Here is a 20000-nt window from a genome sequence, read left to right on the forward strand (position 1 = left end):
CCTTTATTCTCTCATTATTTAAGTTGTTCCTGATGAAGCCGTCGTCTTATCTTTACCGGACAAGAAAATAAGCATGCAATTAATTAGAGTGATAAGAAAAGTGATGAAAGTGATGAGAAAAGTGATGGAAGTGATAAATAGTGATGAAAAGTGATGAAAGTGATGAAAGATGCTACCAATGCTCCTTAAGTAATAAAAGATATCCCAATAAAACCCATCCACACCGTCTCTCTCACATGGCTCCCTATAGTGTCTGCATAATTCTACTTCCTGTCTACTCACCGCTGAAGAAGCTCTTGACCTTCAGGTAGCCGACGCTCAGCCGCAGCACCGACAGCTTGTCCAGCCGCGCCCTCACCTCCACGCTGAAGGGCAGCAGGCCCGTCAGCCGGTCCAGCTCGCCGTTTAGCCGGTCACGGTGACGCTTAGACGGGTTGGACTTCATGCCATCAGGAGGAGGAGGCTTGGGTCTGAGGGGAGGAGAGGAGGCGTTATACAAGAGGAGAGGAGGAGGAGAGGAGGAGAGGAGGCGTTATACAAGAGGAGAGGAGGAGAAGAGGAGGAGAGGAGGCGTTATACAGGAAGAGAGGAGGAGGAGAGGAGGAGAGGAGGCGTTATACAAGAGGAGAGGAGGAGGAGAGGAGGAGAGGAGGCGTTATACAGGAAGAGAGGAGGAGGAGAGGAGGAGAGGAGGCGTTATACAGGAAGAGAGGAGGAGGAGAGGAGGCGTTATACAAGAGGAGAGGAGGAGAAGAGGAGGAGAGGAGGCGTTATACAGGAAGAGAGGAGGAGGAGAGGAGGCGTTATACAAGAGGAGAGGAGGAGAAGAGAAGGAGAGGGGGCGTTATACAAGAGGAGAGGAGGAGAAGAGGAGGAGAGGAGGCGTTATACAGGAAGAGAGGAGGAGGAGAGGAGGAGAGGAGGCGTTATACAGGAAGAGAGGAGGAGGAGAGGAGGCGTTATACAAGAGGAGAGGAGGAGAAGAGGAGGAGAGGAGGCGTTATACAGGAAGAGAGGAGGAGGAGAGGAGGCGTTATACAAGAGGAGAGGAGGAGAAGAGGAGGCGTTATACAGGAAGAGAGGAGGAGGAGAGGAGGCGTTATACAAGAGGAGAAGAGGAGGAGAGGAGGCGTTATACAGGAAGAGAGGAGGAGGAGAGGAGGCGTTATACAGGAGGAGAGGAGGAGGAGAGGAGGCGTTATACAGGAGGAGAGGAGGAGGAGAGGAGGCGTTATACAGGAGGAGAGGAGGAGGAGAGGAGGCGTTATACAGGAGGAGAGGAGGAGGAGAGGAGGCGTTATACAGGAGGAGAGGAGGAGGAGAGGAGGCGTTATACAGGAGGAGAGGAGGCGGTATAAGAGGAGCAGGACATGGTGGACACAATATGTCCACCATGTTCTTCTTCTGAAGCCGGATGCTCACCACAATAAAGGATTCAAACTGCATTCACGTTTTATTTTGAAGGTTCTCATTAATCGCTGTATTTGGACTCAACTAATGATAATAATGGTAATAAACAGGACTTTATGCTTTCCCTCCCTTTGTTCAAGATTCCTCAAGTTTTTACACTTTTTTTTATGTGTGTTTTTTTTTTGCCACTGCAGGATTTAAACTGGCGACCTTCCGGTTGCAGGCCGGCCTCACACAGAGCACCTGCATGTGTAGAACCTGCTCTGACCAAAGAACCAGCTGCGATTCAAGAACCTGCTCATTGTTGCACTCTTATTCGAGTTGTTAAACTATAAACAATGCTATATTGTTGTCTACACATTCATAGTGAGAAGAAAACACTCAAAAGTAGTTCAAGAAAAGATTTAGTGGAGGATTTTGGCAACTCATGACTATGAAGATATGTGCAAATGAAATGAAATATAAAATAGAGACCTGTCAGCACTTAGTTTTATGTTTTATTCTACATGGAAACTCATGTCTGGACTTTAAGAGAGTGCAAAATATGTGACATTTAGAGCAAATATAATGCGTCTGGTCCAAAGAAAAAACCTCTAGAAGCAACAGAAAACATATAATCGTCAGAGTAAAACCAACAGCCGGAGTGGAGCTCAAACAAAGCTGCACACTTCACATGCAGAAGCAGGATTTCACACTGTAAAGCTCCGTCCTGTGATTGCTGTTAGCGGCTGGACCGTAACATACATGTGTAAGATGAGCCCCTCCCCCTCCGGTAACAAGACATCTGTTTCCAGTCATACTGCAGAAACACGTATCTCATCTATCGCCGCATTCCTGAGAGCCAGAACAATGAGCGGCCATTGTTGCTATCGCCTGAATCTGCCCTTTTAGTGAGGGCGTGTATGTATGTCTATATATATAGAAATGTATCTGTGTGTGTGTGTTCACACAAAGACACTTTGTCTCCGGCGGAGCAACGACACCTTCAGAACGAAATAAACTAAATCTGATGTTGTTGTGCGTTCCACTGCTGCAGCGTGTAGCTCAATACATATCTGCCTCATAGAGTTAATATCTGCCTCAAAGAGTTAATATCTGCCTCATAGAGTTAATAATATGCCTCAAAGAGTTAATATCCGCCTCATAGAGTTAATATCCGCCTCAAAGAGTTGATATCTGCCTCAAAGAGTTAATATCTGCCTCATAGAGTTAATAATATGCCTCAAAGAGTTAATATCTGCCTCATAGAGTTAATATCCGCCTCAAAGAGTTGATATCTGCCTCATAGAGTTAATATCCGCCTCAAAGAGTTGATATCTGCCTCATAGAGTTAATATCCGCCTCATAGAGTTAATATCCGCCTTATAGAGTTAATATCTGCCTCATAGAGTTAATAATATGCCTCATAGAGTTAATATCTGCCTCATAGAGTTAATATCCGCCTCATAGAGTTAATATCCGCCTCATAGAGTTAATATCCGCCTTATAGAGTTAATATCTGCGTCATAGAGTTAATATCTGCCTCATAGAGTTAATATCTGCCTCATAGAGTTAATATCCGCCTCATAGAGTTAATATCCGCCTTATAGAGTTAATATCTGCGTCATAGAGTTAATATCTGCCTCATAGAGTTAATATCTGCCTCATAGAGTTAATATCCGCCTCAAAGAGTTAATATCTGCCTCATAGAGTTAATATCCGCCTCATAGAGTTAATATCCGCCTCATAGAGTTAATATCCGCCTCATAGAGTTAATATCTGCCTCATAGAGTTAATATCTGCCTCATAGAGTTAATATCTGCCTCATAGAGTTAATATCCGCCTCATAGAGTTAATATCTGCCTCATAGAGTTAATATCCGCCTCATAGAGTTAATATCTGCCTCATAGAGTTAATATCCGCCTCATAGAGTTAATATCCGCCTCATAGAGTTAATATCTGCCTCATAGAGTTAATATCCGCCTCATAGAGTTAATATCCGCCTCATAGAGTTAATATCTGCCAGTACTCTGTATACTCTGACTCAGTGAAAACCTGCAGGACACAGTGAAGGTACTGATGGAAGTACTCTGTATACTGAGGTTGTGTGAGCAGTGAGCTGTGGGAGGTTGTGTGTTCAGGTTGTGTGAGCAGTGAGCTGTGGGAGGTTGTGTGTTCAGGTTGTGTGAGCAGTGAGCTGTGGGAAGTTGTGTGTTCAGGTTGTGTGAGCAGTGAGCTGTGGGAGGTTGTGTGTTTCTCTTGTTGCATGAAGAACAAACAGAAGAGAAGGTGAGGACCCTCAGACTCTCTCCAGGTGCTCTGCCTTCATAATGACATGTTCTACCAGAGTACACAGTGTAAACATGAACACACACAGGAAGAGGAGGAGATGGAAGAAGAGAAGGAGGTGGAGGAAAAGGCGGAGAAAAAGGAAGAAGAAGACAACAAAGAAGAAGAGGAGGAAGAGAGTGAAGAGGGGGAGGAAAAGGAAAGAATCAACCCCCCAAAAAAGCCAGAGACAGAAGACATGCAGGAGGAGAGTGTGTTGAGGAGGAAGAGGAACATACAGAGATTCTCAGATTAGGCCACCATCCTCCTCCTCTTCCTCTTCCTCCTCCTCCTCCTCCTCCTCCTCCTCCTCCTCCTCTTCCCTCATGGAAACATCGCGTGTGAGTGCTCTCGCTCCACGTCCTGATTATGATTAATGCAGGTAGTCTCTCTCTCTCTCTCTCTCTCTCTCTCTCTCTCTGTCTCTCTCTGTCTCTCTCTGTCTCTCTCTGTCTCTCTCTCTCTCTCTCTCTCTCTCTCTCTCTCTCTCTCTCTCTCTCTCTCTCTCTCTCTCTCTCTCTCTCTCTCTCTCCAACTGGCTTGTTAAAAGTTAAAAATCACAACTTGAGGACCGCGTGGCTCTGCTCTCACTGACACGTTCTCAAAGGGTTCTTCACAGAACCACAGAGGGTCCAGGAACCCTGGTTCTGCGCGGGGCATCAGAAAACCGCTCTTTATGCACAGAGACGAGTCTGGGAGGAAATATTTAAGCGTTTATTTACAGCATCATGAAGGACTCGTATAGCTCCACTAATTTGTAGTATTCGTAACTTATGTACAGAGACATACAGAACCGCTGCTCTCGAGAACAATCATAAAGGGTTCCTCACAGAACTGCTGCTCGAGAGAACAATAACAAAGGGTTCCTTACAGAACCGCTAAAGCCTTGTGATACATAAGAAGAGCCTCTCATTCTTTGTGTGGTTGTTCTCCGGCGCCTGAGAGCAGGAGAGGTTCTCAAAGCGTGTTCTGGGGCCCTGCGGGGTTCTCCGGGGAGCTTTCCAGAGGAAACCAGACGCTGTTTAAATAAACAGTCCAAAATAAACTCGTTAGAATGTGGAGCGACGCTCACAACGGTGGAGGGAGTTCCCCCCAACAGGGTTCTGCTGGCAGAACCACTGACACAGAACTCTGCATTCACAATAAACACAATGCACGCAGAACCTTTGCAGGAACAACAGTGTGAAGATAATATACTATATAACTAGATTCAAAAGTACAGAAGCAACAGTTGGTTCTTCAGCAGCAGAACCTGCAGGGTGCTGGACCTCAGCAGCAACATTGCATCACCACAGAGACTTTATTGCCTGTTATTGCAACGTATTGCCTCCTGTTGTTACCATCAACAACGGGAGGCAATACGTGTTAATAAGCATGTTGGCACAGCGGCAGAAAACGCTAAAGAACCATATGCAATGTAACCAACCCCTAAAGAACCAGATGCAATGTAACCAACCCCTAAAGAACCAGATGCAACGTAACCAACCCCTAAAGAACCAGATGCAATGTAACCAACCCCTAAAGAACCAGATGCAATGTAACCAACCCCTAAAGAACCAGATGCAATGTAACCAACCCCTAAAGAACCAGATGCAATGTAACCAACCCCTAAAGAACCAGATGCAACGTAACCAACCCCTAAAGAACCAGATGCAATGTAACCAACCCCTAAAGAACCAGATGCAACGTAACCAACCCCTAAAGAACCAGATGCAATGTAACCAACCCCTAAAGAACCAGATGCAATGTAACCAACCCCTAAAGAACCAGATGCAATGTAACCAACCCCTAAAGAACCAGATGCAATGTAACCAACCCCTAAAGAACCAGATGCAATGTAACCAACCCCTAAAGAACCAGATGCAATGTAACCAACCCCTAAAGAACCAGATGCAATGTAACCAACCCTAAAGAACCAGATGCAATGTATTCATATATAAGGTTATTGTTTAAATGACATAAAAAAACAGATTTTACTGCAATAAAAGCATCACAAACTTGTGTTTTTGTATGCAAACATTATAAAGAAACAACAAACTGGAGCACAAGCAACGCCAGCGTATTAGTAGTAGTAGTAGTAGTAGTAGTAGTAGTAGTAGTAGTAGTAGTAGTAGTAGTAGTAGTTGTAGTAGTAGTTGTAGCAGTGCAGTAAAAGTACAATAGCTGACTCACAGCATTATTACAGACATGCATACAGGTAAAGTTCAATCCTAAGCAGCTCACGCGCCTCACATGCACGCTGTAATATGAGCGCGGGCTCGCGGGTGTACTCACAGCTTCTGCACCGGCTTCTTCCGCTTCTTCGCGGCGTACAGCGCCGTGTTCGCCAGCATGCTCACCGCGAACAAAGTGCGCTGACCGCAAATTAAAACACACTAAATAAAAAAGGTCCTTTTGTCCCGGCGGCTCGCGGACACGTCACCAGCTCCAGCGGGGGACTTACATCCTCTGAGAAGAATAACGTGTAGAAGAAGTCGGTGAATTCCTCTGAAGTTCGTCCTTCGGTCAACAAATACTCACTTTTTGTAGTATTTTATTGCTGCAAACGTCCGCGAGACGTCGGCTATCTGCCACAACTGCGCATAGTCCACGCTGGGAAGTATTTCCACACCGATTTACCGGAAATACCGCAACTTTTAGACGGTAAAGTCTCTCCTGCCCGCGTCACCTCGGGTTGTGAGACCTGACCAGGCTGCTGCTGCTCGCTCCCGCCGAGCGCGCTCCCGCAACTGTACTCGTGTGACACAGTGCCGCGAGCGCAGAAATCTTTTAAGGTGGACCGAATATAGACCACGTGACACACGCACCGCGGATGGTGAATGAGTGTGAAACTGCATTACTTATTGTTTCATTATCTTATAATTTTATTATTATTTTACTATATATATGTATATATATACATATATAATTTTATAATTGTATTATTTTTTTATTTATTATGCTAAAAAAAGAGGGGGAGCCAGGTTTATTTGTTTTGGTGTTCAGAGCGAGAGCTTCAAAGCTTAGTTACACTAAAAGAGTAGAACTAACAGCTGCAGGTCAACGAGGAGACAGCACGTGGAAACAGAAGCTGGATTCTGCAGCGGACGTCCTTCTCTTCATCTTCATCTGCAGTTTAAAATACAAAGTTCCCTCTAATCCCATTTGATGAAGTGTGCAACAACAAGCTGCATGAAGGACCAAGGTCACACATGAAGGACGAAGGTCACACATGAAGGACAAAGGTCACACATGAAGGACAAAGGTCACACATGAAGGACCAAGGTCACACATGAAGGACCAAGGTCACACATGAAGGACGAAGGTCACACATGAAGGACAAAGGTCACACATGAAGGACCAAGGTCACACATGAAGAACCAAGGTCACACATGAAGGACAAAGGTCACACATGAAGGACGAAGATCACACATGAAGGACAAAGGTCACACATGAAGGACCAAGGTCACACATGAAGGACAAAGGTCACACATGAAGGACCAAGGTCACACATGAAGGACCAAGGTCACACATGAAGAACCAAGGTCACACATGAAGGACGAAGGTCACACATGAAGGACCAAGGTCACACATGAAGGACGAAGGTCACACATGAAGGACAAAGAGTTCAGCACTGAAGCACTTTCATCACTGGCTGGGAACACGTTGTGTGTTTTAACTTACTTTACATGGTTGCGTTACATTGTTGCGTTACGTTGTTGCGTTACGTTGTTGCGTTACGTTGTTGCGTTACGTTGTTGCGTTACGTTGTTGCGTTACATTGTTGCGTTACGTTGTTGCGTTACGTTGTTGCGTTACGTTGTTGTGTTACGTTATTGCGTTACGTTGTTGCGTAACATTGTTGTGTTACGTTGTTGCGTTACGTTGTTGCGTAACATTGTTGCGTTGCGTTGTTGCGTTGCGTTGTTGCGCTAAGGGAAAAATCTATATTTTTGTATTGTTAATTTGCCTCATCAAATATGTGTAAGCAATGAGAAATGAAAACAAAACATTTCTGAAACATAAAAGAGTAAAAGAGAGACCACGTGGATGCTCCTGATGATGCAACGTGTTTGATTCACTCTCAGAAAAGTCTCTCAGGAACGTCACAGAGCTGTTAACCGCTTCCTAGGTTTTACAGACCTGATGAAGCACCAGTTAGCTCCCAGTCGGCCCAGTGCAGCTGTGGCTGAGCACCAGTTAGCTCCCAGTCGGCCCAGTGCAGCTGTGGCTGAGCACCAGTTAGCTCCCAGTCGGCCCAGTGCAGCTGTGGCTGAGCACCAGTTAGCTCCCAGTCGGCCCAGTGCAGCTGTGGCTGAGCACCAGTTAGCTCCCAGTCGGCCCAGTGCAGCTGTGGCTGAGCACCAGTTAGCTCCCAGTCGGCCCAGTGCAGCTGTGGCTAAGCACCAGTTAGCTCCCAGAGAGTGAATTCCTGCAGAGGTGGTTGATGAAGAGGAGTTGAAAGCACAGATTAGTTTTCGTGTCTTTGTTTGGCAGAGTGGCTCAACCCATCATACCTCACGTACTGCAACAAGTACACAACTGTCCTCTGAGATGTGGAGTACTCAGGTGGAGTACAAGTACCTTGAAAAAGTAGTACTTAAATAAACGTACACACACACAACTTACACACACACACACACACACACACACATACACACACACACACACACACACACACACACACACACACACTGGGTGGCCTTCATTTGCACGCAAAGGTGCCGCTTCGGCCATCTTTGTGCTCACAGACGGTGACTTCACCGTGTGTGTGTGTGTGTGTGTGTTTGTGTATGTGTGTGTGTGTCTGTCTGTCTGTCTCGGCCCCGGGATTTGGGGAAACAGAATAAACAGAATATCAATTACATTTCGAGAAGAGACTCACAAAACTGTTAACATTTGTGCAATAAACCTGCAAGTTAAGGAGACCAACGTCTGCGAGTCATTATTGCAGACGTTACAATATTAATAACATAATGTGATTTTTATATATTTCTACATTTACAGATTGCAGTGACCGTTGTGTCAATAGCCTCAATAATGATTGACTTTGGTTATATTGACACATTGGTTATCTTGAGGTTTGTATGCATTATATACAATTAAATATATACAAATGAATTGTATATAAATCCACTAGCAAGAAGATGAACAATATATTATTTGTTTATATTTTTAATCCTTTACCCGGAAGTGTAAATGTGTCAGTCTAACTTTCTTTTGTTGGTTTTCTATTACACCGTTTATTTATCATCATCCTCGTGTGGCTACGCTGCCCTCTGGTGGTTCAAAACGTGCAACTACACGTGTGTTGTATATTTTTAATGCTAAGTTTGTAACTAAATCTTCAGAAAGTGAGGTTTTACGCCCTCTGGCGGCCATGGTTAGTCACTACAGTTAGATTTAAATCAAGTTTGCGGAAATGCCTACAAGCAATACTTATTACTTCGGTATTAAACTTATATTTAATACGGTTGTTTCATTAGAATTTTTTAACGACGCAGTCAAAAAGGGGAGGAAGATGAAAACATTTTAAGCAGTATTATCTCACATTTAATAATGGTCATGATTGTTTTTGCCGGTTGGCCGGTTTTCAACGTGGCGGCCGAGTGGAAAACTTGTCATTTTACAACAGTTCACGAAAACATGTTTCTACATTTGAGGCGATAAATAACATATAACGTAACAGAATATCAATTACTTTTAGATCAACACTATCTATAGTTTGACTGTTGAATTGACGTCAGCAGTCTTTGGTCAAGGTGGTTGAGGAGGACGTGACGTTGTGTTTGTTGTTGTATAGTGAGTGGGGGGGATGCTACGTGAGCTTGTTAGCTGTTCCGCAAGAGCTACTGTTCGTTTTACATTTACAGATTGTAGTGACCGTTGTGTCAGTAGCCTTGTAAGCTATTGTATTGTGTGTTTGGATGGCGCTCTAGGAACCCTTGGTTAAAGCCCCAATAATTATGACTCTCCACTGCCCTCAGGTGGTCAATATGCGTAATTACACTCCTTGGGCTTTTATTTTGAACGATTAAACCGGAAGTATTGCTTGTATCTAATGTGTCAAACTTGATAGCACCTTAGTAGTTATAGACTGTGACCGCCAGAGGCCGTTAAACTCATTACTGTATTTTAATCTGCTACCACCTTGATCAAAGACTGCTGACGTCAATTCAACAGTCAAACTATTAATTCATATTTTTACGTCCGCAGTAATGATTTGCAGACGTTAGTCTCCTTAACTTGCAGGTTTATTGCACAAATGTTTACAGTCTTGTAACAGGCTTCTTCGCTAACAGTAGCTCATGCGGAACAGCTAACAAACTCACTTAGCGTCCACCACACTCACAATACAACAAACACAACTTCACTTCCTTATTAACCACCCGCCTGCCTCCCTGCTCCCCCCTGCTAATCTGCTACCACCTTGATCAAAGACTGCTGACGTCAATTCAACAGACAAACTATAGTGTTGATCTAAAAATAATTGATATTCTGTTACGTCATATGTTATTTATCGCCTCAAATGTAGAAACATGTTTTCGTGAACTGTTTAGCTGTAAAATGAGAAGTTTTCCACTCGGTCGCCATGTTGAAAACCGGTCAACCGGCAAAAACAAACATGACCACGCCCACTCTTTAGATACAAGACAATTAAATTAAATTAATTAATCCTGCTGAATACTTTTTCATCTTCCTCCCTTTTTTGACTTCGTCGGTAAATAATTCTAATGAAACAACCGTTTTAAATATAAGTTTAATACGGAAGTATTAAGTATTGCTTGTAGGCATTTCCGCTAACGTGATATAAATCTAACTGTAGTGACTAGCCATGGCCGCCAGAGGGCGTAAAACCTCACTTTCTGAAGATTTTGTTACAAACAGCATTAAAAATGTAGAACACACGTGTAGTTACACGTTTTGAACCACCAGAGGGCAGCGTAGCCACACGAGGATGATGATAATGAATAAACGGTGTAATAGAAAACCAACAGAAGAACGTTAGACAAAATGTGACACATTAACACTTGCGGTAAAGATTTCAAAACAAAACCAACTAATTGTTTTTTGTCGTCATAACTGTTGTAATTATGACCACAGAGCTCAAAAGAGAGGCTGTACTTTATTATTATGAACAAGTAAAAATAGATTTTAATGAATAAAGAACAATGTATTGTTCCAACAAAATATTAACTTTCTCATTTTGGTCAATTTATTTTAAAAAAATGAAACAATATTCTAGTTTAAAAGAAATGCATAAAAAGCCTCAATTTGGGCTGAATTCAGGTTGAGTATGAATTAAGAAAAGCAGCAGATTGTCGTTTGTTCGGCTGTAAAAAGATAAAAGTTTTTACCATTGATTCAGAAAAAGAGACGAACAACAAAGCAGGAAGAAGATTTGAGGCCAAAGATCTGATATCGACGCCTAAATTCATGGACTTTATCCTGTTTAAAACAGACGTTTTCCATAAAAGAGACTTCAATTAAAGCTGCACTTTAAAAACATGAAGCAGATTCTCAATTTCTCCAAATTAAATTCTGCCTTTGATTAAAAATGCAGTAAGGCATGTCGTTGTTTTTTGCTTCATGAGTAGTTTCTCCGCACAAAGAGTCCAAGAGCAGGAGGAATAATGTATAAAATGTGAATAATGGACATCAGAAATCAGTTGAGAGAGAAAAGTCACTAAAAATCATGCAGTTGTTCTCGCGGCCTCCAGGGGGCGACGGGCTAAGTCAAGTCTGTGTTTTAGGTTTTTCGTCTCTCATCGTCCTCACAGGCTTTGTAGCGCAGCGTCTTCATCGTCCAGCTCGTCTTCATCGTCCAGCTCGTCTTCGTCGTCCAGCTCGTCTTCGTCGTCATTGTCCGTCTCATTGGTGACGTACGAGCCTTTACGTCTTGTCCACGCCCACAGCATCACCACGGCAACGCAGATCAGCAGCAGCACGGCGCCCACGACGCCTGAAGGGGACGAAGGGATGAGAACCAAATCCTGCAGGATCAAACCTCCGGTCCTCCTTACAGAGGACATGCTGCATTCAGGTACATCAGACTTTGCATGGTCCTCTTTAAAGAAGACATGCTGCATTCAGGTACCGTTTGTGTAATTCTGGGTAAAAGACTTCCTGCTTGTCTGACACTAGAATCAGGAGTTAAAGGTTCATAATCAGGAGTTAAAGGTTCATAATCAGGAGTTAAAGGTTTCTCTCTCACCTCCAACCAAAGCTGCAGACGCTCCGTCGTTCGTGTTGAAGCCTGAAACCGACACAAATGAAATTTAAAGAACTCCTTCAGCGTTATTTATGAAATACTGCCCACACTCCCACTACAAACCCACCACTGCTCCATTAACACATGTGGCCGCAGAGGAGGAGATCCTCCAGGAGGACTTCAAAGTACTAGTACTACGAGTGAAGTACATAGTACATCATGCGAAGAGTAACCACTAGTAACAAAATAACAATAAGAATTGAAAAGGAAAAAAAGTATATGTAACGATTAGTAGCGTTATGTAAAAATTGAATATTTCCCTCTGATATATTAAATTAAGTAACGTTAAGGAACGATAAGCAAAAATAAGTAACGATTAGTAAGAATTAGTAAAGTTATGTAACAATAAGTAAAGTTATGTAACAATTAGTAACGATAAAAGACCTAAACAGTTGAATATTTCCCTCTGAGATATTAAATAAAGTAACAGCCTTATCTCCATGGGGACAGACCCTGAAGGCATCACGCTCCTTCATGCTGATAAGACACGCCCTGCTAACACGTACACACACACACACACACACACACACACACACACACACACACACACACACACACACACACAGTGTGTGAGTCAAACTTTACCGTGTGTACAAAGTATCTTTACTTAGCAAAAGTATACAACATCAACCATGTCAAAGTACTCCGTCACAAGTAAAAGTACTTTGTTACAAGTAAAACTACTCTGTTACAAGTAAAAGTACTCTCAGCACGTCGCATGTGTTTTGTTCTACTCGATCTAAGTACTTGTTCTAGTTTTAGGTTACCAACAACCAACAGAGGGATTTACTGTCTCGTTGATGTACAAGTACACGTACCATTCACCACCGTGATGTTCACATCATCAAGAGGAGGAGGAGGAAGAGACGGAGAGGGAGCAACAGGAGGAAAAGGAGGAGAAGAGGGAGCAACAGCAATAGGAGGAAGACTAGCAGGAGGAGGAGGAGAAGAGGGAGCAACAGGAGCAACAGGAGGAGGAGAAAGAGGAGCAGCAGTAGGAGGAAGAGGAGGAGGAGAAGATAAAAAACGGTAATCGTTCATGGCGACGTCGACCTGAGCAGAAAGAATATCAAAATCAGATATTCATAAAAGTTAAGATTCTTTTCACAAAAAGCTGATTTTGCAGAATCCAACAAATTAATAATTCATAAATAACTTTCTCATAACTGTTAAAAGTAATACACATTTTAAGTGTGATTCATAGAATTAATAGTTTATGTCCATTCAACTTCCCTTAAGTCACACGCAACTTCTTAAAAGTACATGATTCTCTTATATACTTTTTAAAGTACTTGATTCTCTTAATAAACTTCTGAAAGTATGTGTTTCTCTCTCAATAATCTTCTTGAAGTACATGTTTCTCTTAATGAACTTCTTAACGTACATGTTTTTCTCCTAATAAACTTCTTAAAGTACATGTTTCTCTGAATAAACTTCTGAAAGTACGCGCCTCACATGCTGAGCTCTTGGTTTATCTCGGAGCTGCAGCATGGAGGTCGTGTTAATCAGACTTGTCATAAACGTTCCTCTCTGCTCTCATCAGCTGTGAGACTGGAGCACAATATGTTCTGTTGGTTTAACACATAAAACACAAGGATTCATGAAAAGGTTCAAAACAAACGAGAAACTCACCAGTTCAAAGAAGAAGAGGAAACACAACAGAGCATTTGCTGAACAACACACACACACACACACACACACACACACACACACACACACACACACACGGGTGTGGTGTCTCTCCCCAGGGTCAAGAGCTGTTCCCCCTCCGGCCAATCACGAGGCTGACTTCGCCCCTCTGATGCTCAGCCTGCAGATGGAGCCGTGCAGCTGACGTTGCGTCATCCTGTTCATGAACGTCTCCTCCTCCGTTTGCAGCAGTTTGTGCTTCCTGCATTTCCCAGAATGCATCAGGACAACTAGACAGAGTGTGATGGTTATTGTTATTAATATGTGGCCGTTTTCCATTCTCTCAGCAGGAACGCAGGCTGACGTGAGACACTGGAAGTCAAGTGAGCTGTCATGAAGCCCCTCCCACACATGAAGCCCCTCCCACACCTGAGGACAGGAAGACAGGAAGCTCGTCACAGGAAGTTCCTTTCATTGATTTAAGGTGAATTCATCATGAATAAGAACAAACTCAGGAGTCACACGCTGATCATTTAATTCACGTTCATCTGCTTTGATAAACATTTTACAAACTATTTATATAGACTACACTATTTTATATATATATATATATATATATATATATATATATATATATAGACATTTTAGTAGCTGACGTTATTGTTAGTTATATGTTTGATAGTCGACTAGATTTTCGACATTTTAAAGACATTTCATCCTCACTAAAGTCTGGACTCCACAACCAAAGTTTAAACCAATGAGCCATCAGGATAAAACTAAAAGGTCATTTAAATGAAACATACTTCTTCTGGATTTTGTCACAAATATCAAAAAGTAATTTGTTGACATATTTAAAGAAAGCAACAATCACTTATTTGAAACCTAATGTTTGTGTTTTATTTCAATCTTAACCATGAAGTTTTTAACCCGATGAACAGAACTAACGTGGATTTCAAACCAGCAGAAACACCTTAACACCGCCATCCATCATGTTCTGGATTCAACTTATTCCATTATTGATCGTGTAAAGATCAAAAATAATGCTGGATTCAAAAAAGTAGAAAAACATTTGGCGTCTGAAGAGCAGAATGTTGTTAAAGTGATTATGAATCTTCTTCTTCTTCTTCTTCTTCTTCTTCTTCTTCTTCTTCGTCATTATTCCGGCAGCTTCCTCCCTCACTCGTCCTCGTGGTGGAAGAACTCGTGGCAACACACCGTAACCACGGACACAAAGGTCATGAACTCCTGGAAGTCGCACTCGCCGTCTCCGTCCTGGTCCAGGCTCTCCATCAGGCTGTCCAGGCCGGCCGGGTCCCTCACGTGCTGCAGGGGGGCGGGGTCAGGAGACAGGTGGGAGGAGCCAGGAGACGGGGCGGAGACAAGGCGGGTCACATTAGCAGCTTCAATAAGCATTATGAATGCATCATTCTACAGCTTTATTGAACTGTTATTTACTTTTAGGTCCTGGCTGAGATGGCGAAACACATGACAAAAAAACAGCAAACACTTAAAAACAACATAAGAACTTATAATGAAAAAGACCCAAAACAGGCTTTAAAAAATAGCAAAAAGTTTGAAAATTACAAAGAAAATTCTCATAAAATAACAAAAAACTGACAAAAAAGCAACAAAAAGTCAAAAGAGAAAAATGTGAAAACATTAGACATGAAGATGCATCTAGTGATGAAAGATGACTCCACATCATTCTGCATCAGGACTCGCAGCGGTACTTTGTATCCTTCAACTGAAGTTAGTAGTGCACTCTGCAGGCAGCACATGAGATATTCAGATTTCATATTTAACGCTTCACCTGCAGCAGCTCCGGCAGCTCGTCCTGCAGCAGCTGCTTCAGCTCGCTCTTCTTCAGCTTATGTTTGTCTCCTTCTCGCTCCGAATACTTCTGGAACACGGCAATGACGGTCGCCATCGCGCTCTCCAGGTCGCTCATCTTCTTCGTCTTCATCATGAAAACACAACATGACGCGTCAGACGAGAGGAAACATCCAAAGAACATATTCAGCTGTTTGTTTCACTACTGTGTCCGTTATATAATGTGCACATTTAAACATAACATTTCATAACAGAAGTTTTTACCCGTTAGAATGACTTTTCTCAGACTCTGATCATGAACTCACTCTTTTATTCATAAACATGTTCACTCGGCATCCACCGCCTCTTTTGTTCATACCAATATGACGGGAATACATTTGTTTATAGCTGGTGACAAAATTCACTGATTTAAGAAGTGAATAAAAAAACCTTAGAATCTAATACTTCAACTAAATAAATCAATAATTTAGAAGCTGGCGTTCTAGAGACGTGTGAACATGAGATCACATCTGATCTCATGATGCCTCATTCTGCAAGCTTTAGATATGAGAGATCTTACCTCAAGCTTTAGATATGAGAGATCTTACCTCAAGCTTTAGATATGAGAGATCTTACCTCAAGCTTTAGATATGAGAGATCTTACCTCAAGCTTTAAATATGAGATCTTACCTCAAGCTTTAGATATGAGAGATCTTACCTCAAGCTTTAAATATGAGATCTTACCTCAAGCTTTAGATATGAGAGATCTTACCTCAAGCTTTAGATATGAGAGATCTTACCTCAAGCTTTAGATATGAGAGATCTTACCTCAAGCTTTAGATATGAGAGATCTTACCTCAAGCTTTAGATATGAGAGATCTTACCTCAAGCTTTAGATATGAGAGATCTTACCTCAAGCTTTAGATATGAGATCTTACCTCAAGCTTTAAATATGAGATCTTACCTCAGAGGGAGTCCAGGCCGGCTGATGGAGAGAGAGGACGAAACCGCTTTATACAGCAGCCGGAAGGGTGCTGGTGGAGAGTGCAGGGTGCTGGTGGAGAGTGCAGGGTGCTGGTGGAGAGTGCAGGGTGCTGGTGGAGGGTGCAGGTGGGGTTGGTGGGGTCATGCAGACCGCTGACCAATCCCCAGTGTCCACCTCCCCTCGCTCCACTGCAGCTCTGCTCACCATGTGACTCTGAACCATGACTCACTAGAGTCACGTTCAGACAATATTCAATTTTACATCAGCGAGAATCACACAAATACTGCCTGTAAATGAACAGTATTGTCTTCATGACTTGTAAATACTGCCTGTAAATGAACAGTATTGTCTTCATGACTTGTAAATACTGCCTGTAAATGAACAGTATTGTCTTCATGACTTGTAAATACTCATAAAAGCCACTTTGAAAGTTTTACAAGTGAAATAGTTCCACTGAAAAACGTTTTAATGATTTTACAGATACAACTTCATGTTAGTGTTTCTCTCTGTGGGCTGCAGCTCTCTACTCAATAAAGTACAAGTACAACAAACTTTACCACGAATAAGAGGTGAATATGAAACACTTATTTTACCTGAGAGCGTTATTTACCTGGATTATTACCTCAAGATTATTCAGAGAAATGGCGATGATAAAATATAAGGTAAAACATAATAATAAAGTAATGGAGTAGAAATTATCAAGAAACTACACAATACTCCAAATATTACTGTTTATGACGACGTGTCACTCCTCAGAGACACTTTTATTATATTGATTAAAAGTATGGAGGGTACTAAGGGATACTAAAGGTACTGAGGGTACTAAAAGATACTAAATGGTACTAAATGGTACTAAGGCTGCAGACGCTCATCACACTGCTGTCTGATCCGGTTCTACAGCCTGACAAAGGCCGTTTCAGAGGAAGCGGCTCGCCTTGCATGTTAATGAAGCTTCTTTTCACTGCTCGCACTCGCACACACACACACACACACACACAGACACACACACACACACACACACACACACACACACACACACACACACACACACACACACACACACACACACACACACACACACACACACACGTCCCAATGCCAGGTTTCTACTCCCAACATGTTGTAAACAAGCCTTTAGAGAAGTATTCCCAGAATGCACTGGTCCTCTCCTACGATAGATAGAAGAGATTATTATTATTATCATCATCATCTATCCATCCATCTATATAGATAATAACATGAAGTTATGAGTAAAGATGATCTTAATTTCATATTGTATTGTTGTTTTGAGACGTGTAGACGTCACGCTGTGTATTCATATCAAAGAAAACTCTCACAACATGCTGAGGTCAGACAGATTATTTCTCTTTGTCTCTTTCAGCTTCTTCTTCGTCTCCCAGGAGACGGCGTCCCCAAACGGCCGAGGCGTCCTCGCCGCCGGCCCCTGAGAGCCCCGAGCCGAGCGGCGCCCGGCAACAGAGGGGAGACTCTGCCAGGACGCTGAGTCATCAGCCGGTTTCACTTTAACACAGGAGCTGTCTCTCTTCATGTCTGAGTCAAAGAGTTGCCGCCTCTGACCTCTGACCTTGTGATATGAACCCTGTCTATCTGGAGCTGTGGCGGGCAGTGGTTTCTGTCACCACGTCTGCTGTGGTGTTTAACAGCTGATCGCGTCCAACTTCCTCTTCTTTGCTGTCTGATATTGTTAACATAAATACGAGCATGACGGGATGCTGCATCGTAAACAGACAATGTACTTTATTTTAATCACAAAGGACACGGTGCAGCGTAGATTGCACAAGACAGAAACCACTTTCATTCTCGTTCCACACTTCACCAGAACATTTCCCTTCACAATAAAAGCCCCAGACACATACATTGGAACACTGCTTCCTATAAAGCTGTTTAAACATGCAATATAATAGTTTACAGTCTAAACATGTCGAAATAATCCAACAAAACTGCAGCACTCAAACACTGCACACACCAGAGCACGAGTCCACCAGAACGAATCATTAACTACTGTACAACTTATTTCTCCTCAACTTTGAACTGTGCAGCTGATATGCAGAGACATATTCGACAAAATTCACATGAAATATTCATAAATCCCCTTCACAGTGATCTACAGCAGCAGCAGACAAACTCCCTGCTCCACAGCTCTCCAACTGACTCCACGACGAGCTAGCCTAGCCTAGCTGTGGCGGCAGCTAGCCTAGCCTAGCCTAGCTGTGGCGGCAGCTAGCCTAGCCTAGCCTAGCTGCGTAGTGGAGACTGGGGGAACAGGTGGAGAGTCAAGCAGGGTAAAAAAAACGACACAAAAAGCAGAAAAAAATGGTTGCATCATTAAACATAAACATAATGTATCTTATGTTTCAGCATAAACTCTTCTTAATCCAGCTCAGTGGCTTTCTGTCATGCTGGCACACTTACCAATTACAGCGCATGTTCATGGTCACGCGGGCCCTGCAACCAATCACAAAGTCCACAATGATAGCAGGTACTAACGCTAGCTAGCTGGCCGTTAGCATATTGTTTAAAGCACTACTTTTGCATAGAGATTAACAACAGGTGAAATTTGATTGGATGCTCTACATAAACAGCTGTCAATCAAGCCTTGCTGCTGGCCTGAGCTGAGGAACAGGAGACAGGAGCTGACATGAGGACACAAGATGATACATTTAGTGTATTTGTTAAAAAATAATTACATTACATAAATATATACATCACTTTTAATTGTTTAAAATAGGAATAAAAAAGGAATATAGAGGACTAAACTAAGAAAAAAGTCTTGAATAAAGAACGATAAATCAATGTGTAATGCTAATGATTCACCACAAGAGGGCAGCACTTCTTTTGTGTCTCTTTGTGTTGTTGCTTTATGTCTCTTTATGTTGTTTGTGTCTCTTTGCAGTTGTGTGTGTCTCTTTGTGTCTCTTTTGTAGTTCTTTTGTCTATTTATGGTGTGTTTTGTTGTCTTTTTGTTTCTTTTTTGGTCCTTTTGTGTTATGTCTTTCTAAGAGCTAATCACACACACACACACACACACACACACACACACACACACACACACACACACACACACACACACACACACACACACACACACACAGATCAACACCATCTGGCTGAGCTGAGCTGATATTACTGGTGAGGATCTGCACTGCATGTGTCTGTTAGAGAGTTTCTCTTCAAGATAACTCTGTGACTGGAGTTTCTATTTCTTTACGATGACGTAAAACAGAGAACAGTATTAAAAAAAGTAGCCTGGATTATCTGAGGATTCTCTCATCAATGTTTCAAACTCATGATATTGTGAAAATATAAAATAAATCAAAGCACAGAACTGGAAATGATTACAAGATTGGAAGTAAGTGCAGCTAATTTTAAACATGTTTATATTAAAGCTCTCGAGGCTAAAAGCTAAACATGTAAATGTCTCCTGTGATTCACACATCTAAACAACCTTTTTAGAGCTGGACAGCGTTGGTTGCCATGGGGACACTGTGGACCCAGGGGGCTTGTGGGTAATTGTTGCGCTGAAGTGGCTTCAGGGACAATGCAGAAGGCCGGCTGTGTCTTCCTCTGCAGCGCCGAGACCTCCAGCTG

The 20000-nt window shown here is 42.6% G+C and overlaps 2 protein-coding genes across 6 annotated transcripts in view; both read right to left on the bottom strand.

The window, feature by feature from the left end:
• Window positions 1-7969, bottom strand: part of LOC137794151 (aryl hydrocarbon receptor-like) — a 23710-nt gene extending 15741 nt beyond the window's left edge. Inside the window, exons 1-2 of one of the 3 annotated variants that reach the window (XM_068590800.1) lie at window positions 7840-7969; window positions 283-470 (exon numbers count right to left, since the gene is read on the bottom strand). In XM_068590800.1, coding sequence (XP_068446901.1) covers window positions 283-445 — 163 coding nt within the window. In that variant the 5' untranslated portion in view covers window positions 446-470; window positions 7840-7969. Of the gene's footprint in view, window positions 1-282; window positions 471-5991; window positions 6395-7839 lie in introns of those variants that run through there. The other 2 variants (XM_068590801.1, XM_068590798.1) reach the window with 2 other exon arrangements.
• Window positions 7970-10760: 2791 nt separating this feature from the next.
• s100b (S100 calcium binding protein, beta (neural)) lies at window positions 10761-16502 on the bottom strand. 3 transcript variants are annotated; one of them, XM_068590857.1, is made up of 7 exons: window positions 16371-16502; window positions 15408-15554; window positions 13601-14920; window positions 12787-13021; window positions 12036-12460; window positions 11912-11953; window positions 10761-11659 (listed from the first exon to the last, which is right to left on the bottom strand). In XM_068590857.1, exons 2-3 carry the CDS (start codon window positions 15543-15545, stop codon window positions 14774-14776), a joined length of 285 nt encoding a protein of 94 aa, XP_068446958.1. In that variant the 5' UTR covers window positions 15546-15554; window positions 16371-16502; the 3' UTR covers window positions 10761-11659; window positions 11912-11953; window positions 12036-12460; window positions 12787-13021; window positions 13601-14773. The 3 variants fall into 3 exon arrangements, with proteins under 3 accessions (XP_068446958.1, XP_068446956.1, XP_068446957.1); XM_068590855.1 differs by having other exon boundaries at window positions 11912-12460; XM_068590856.1 differs by having other exon boundaries at window positions 11912-12463.
• Window positions 16503-20000: the final 3498 nt, after the last annotated feature.

This window comes from Clinocottus analis, unplaced genomic scaffold, assembly GCF_023055335.1.
Source record: "Clinocottus analis isolate CAN_PGR_092001 unplaced genomic scaffold, fCliAna1.0.p SCAF_24, whole genome shotgun sequence".
Lineage (NCBI taxonomy): Eukaryota > Metazoa > Chordata > Actinopteri > Perciformes > Cottidae > Clinocottus > Clinocottus analis.

Excerpts from the sequence above, each read along its gene's own strand:
- s100b (XM_068590857.1), bottom strand. The coding sequence starts at position 15,545 with ATGAGCGACCTGGAGAGCGCGATGGCGACCGTCATTGCCGTGTTCCAG. Across the intron at positions 14,921-15,407 it reads AGCTGCCGGAGCTGCTGCAG|CACGTGAGGGACCCGGCCGG; the intron begins GTGAAGCGTTAA and ends GCCCCCCTGCAG.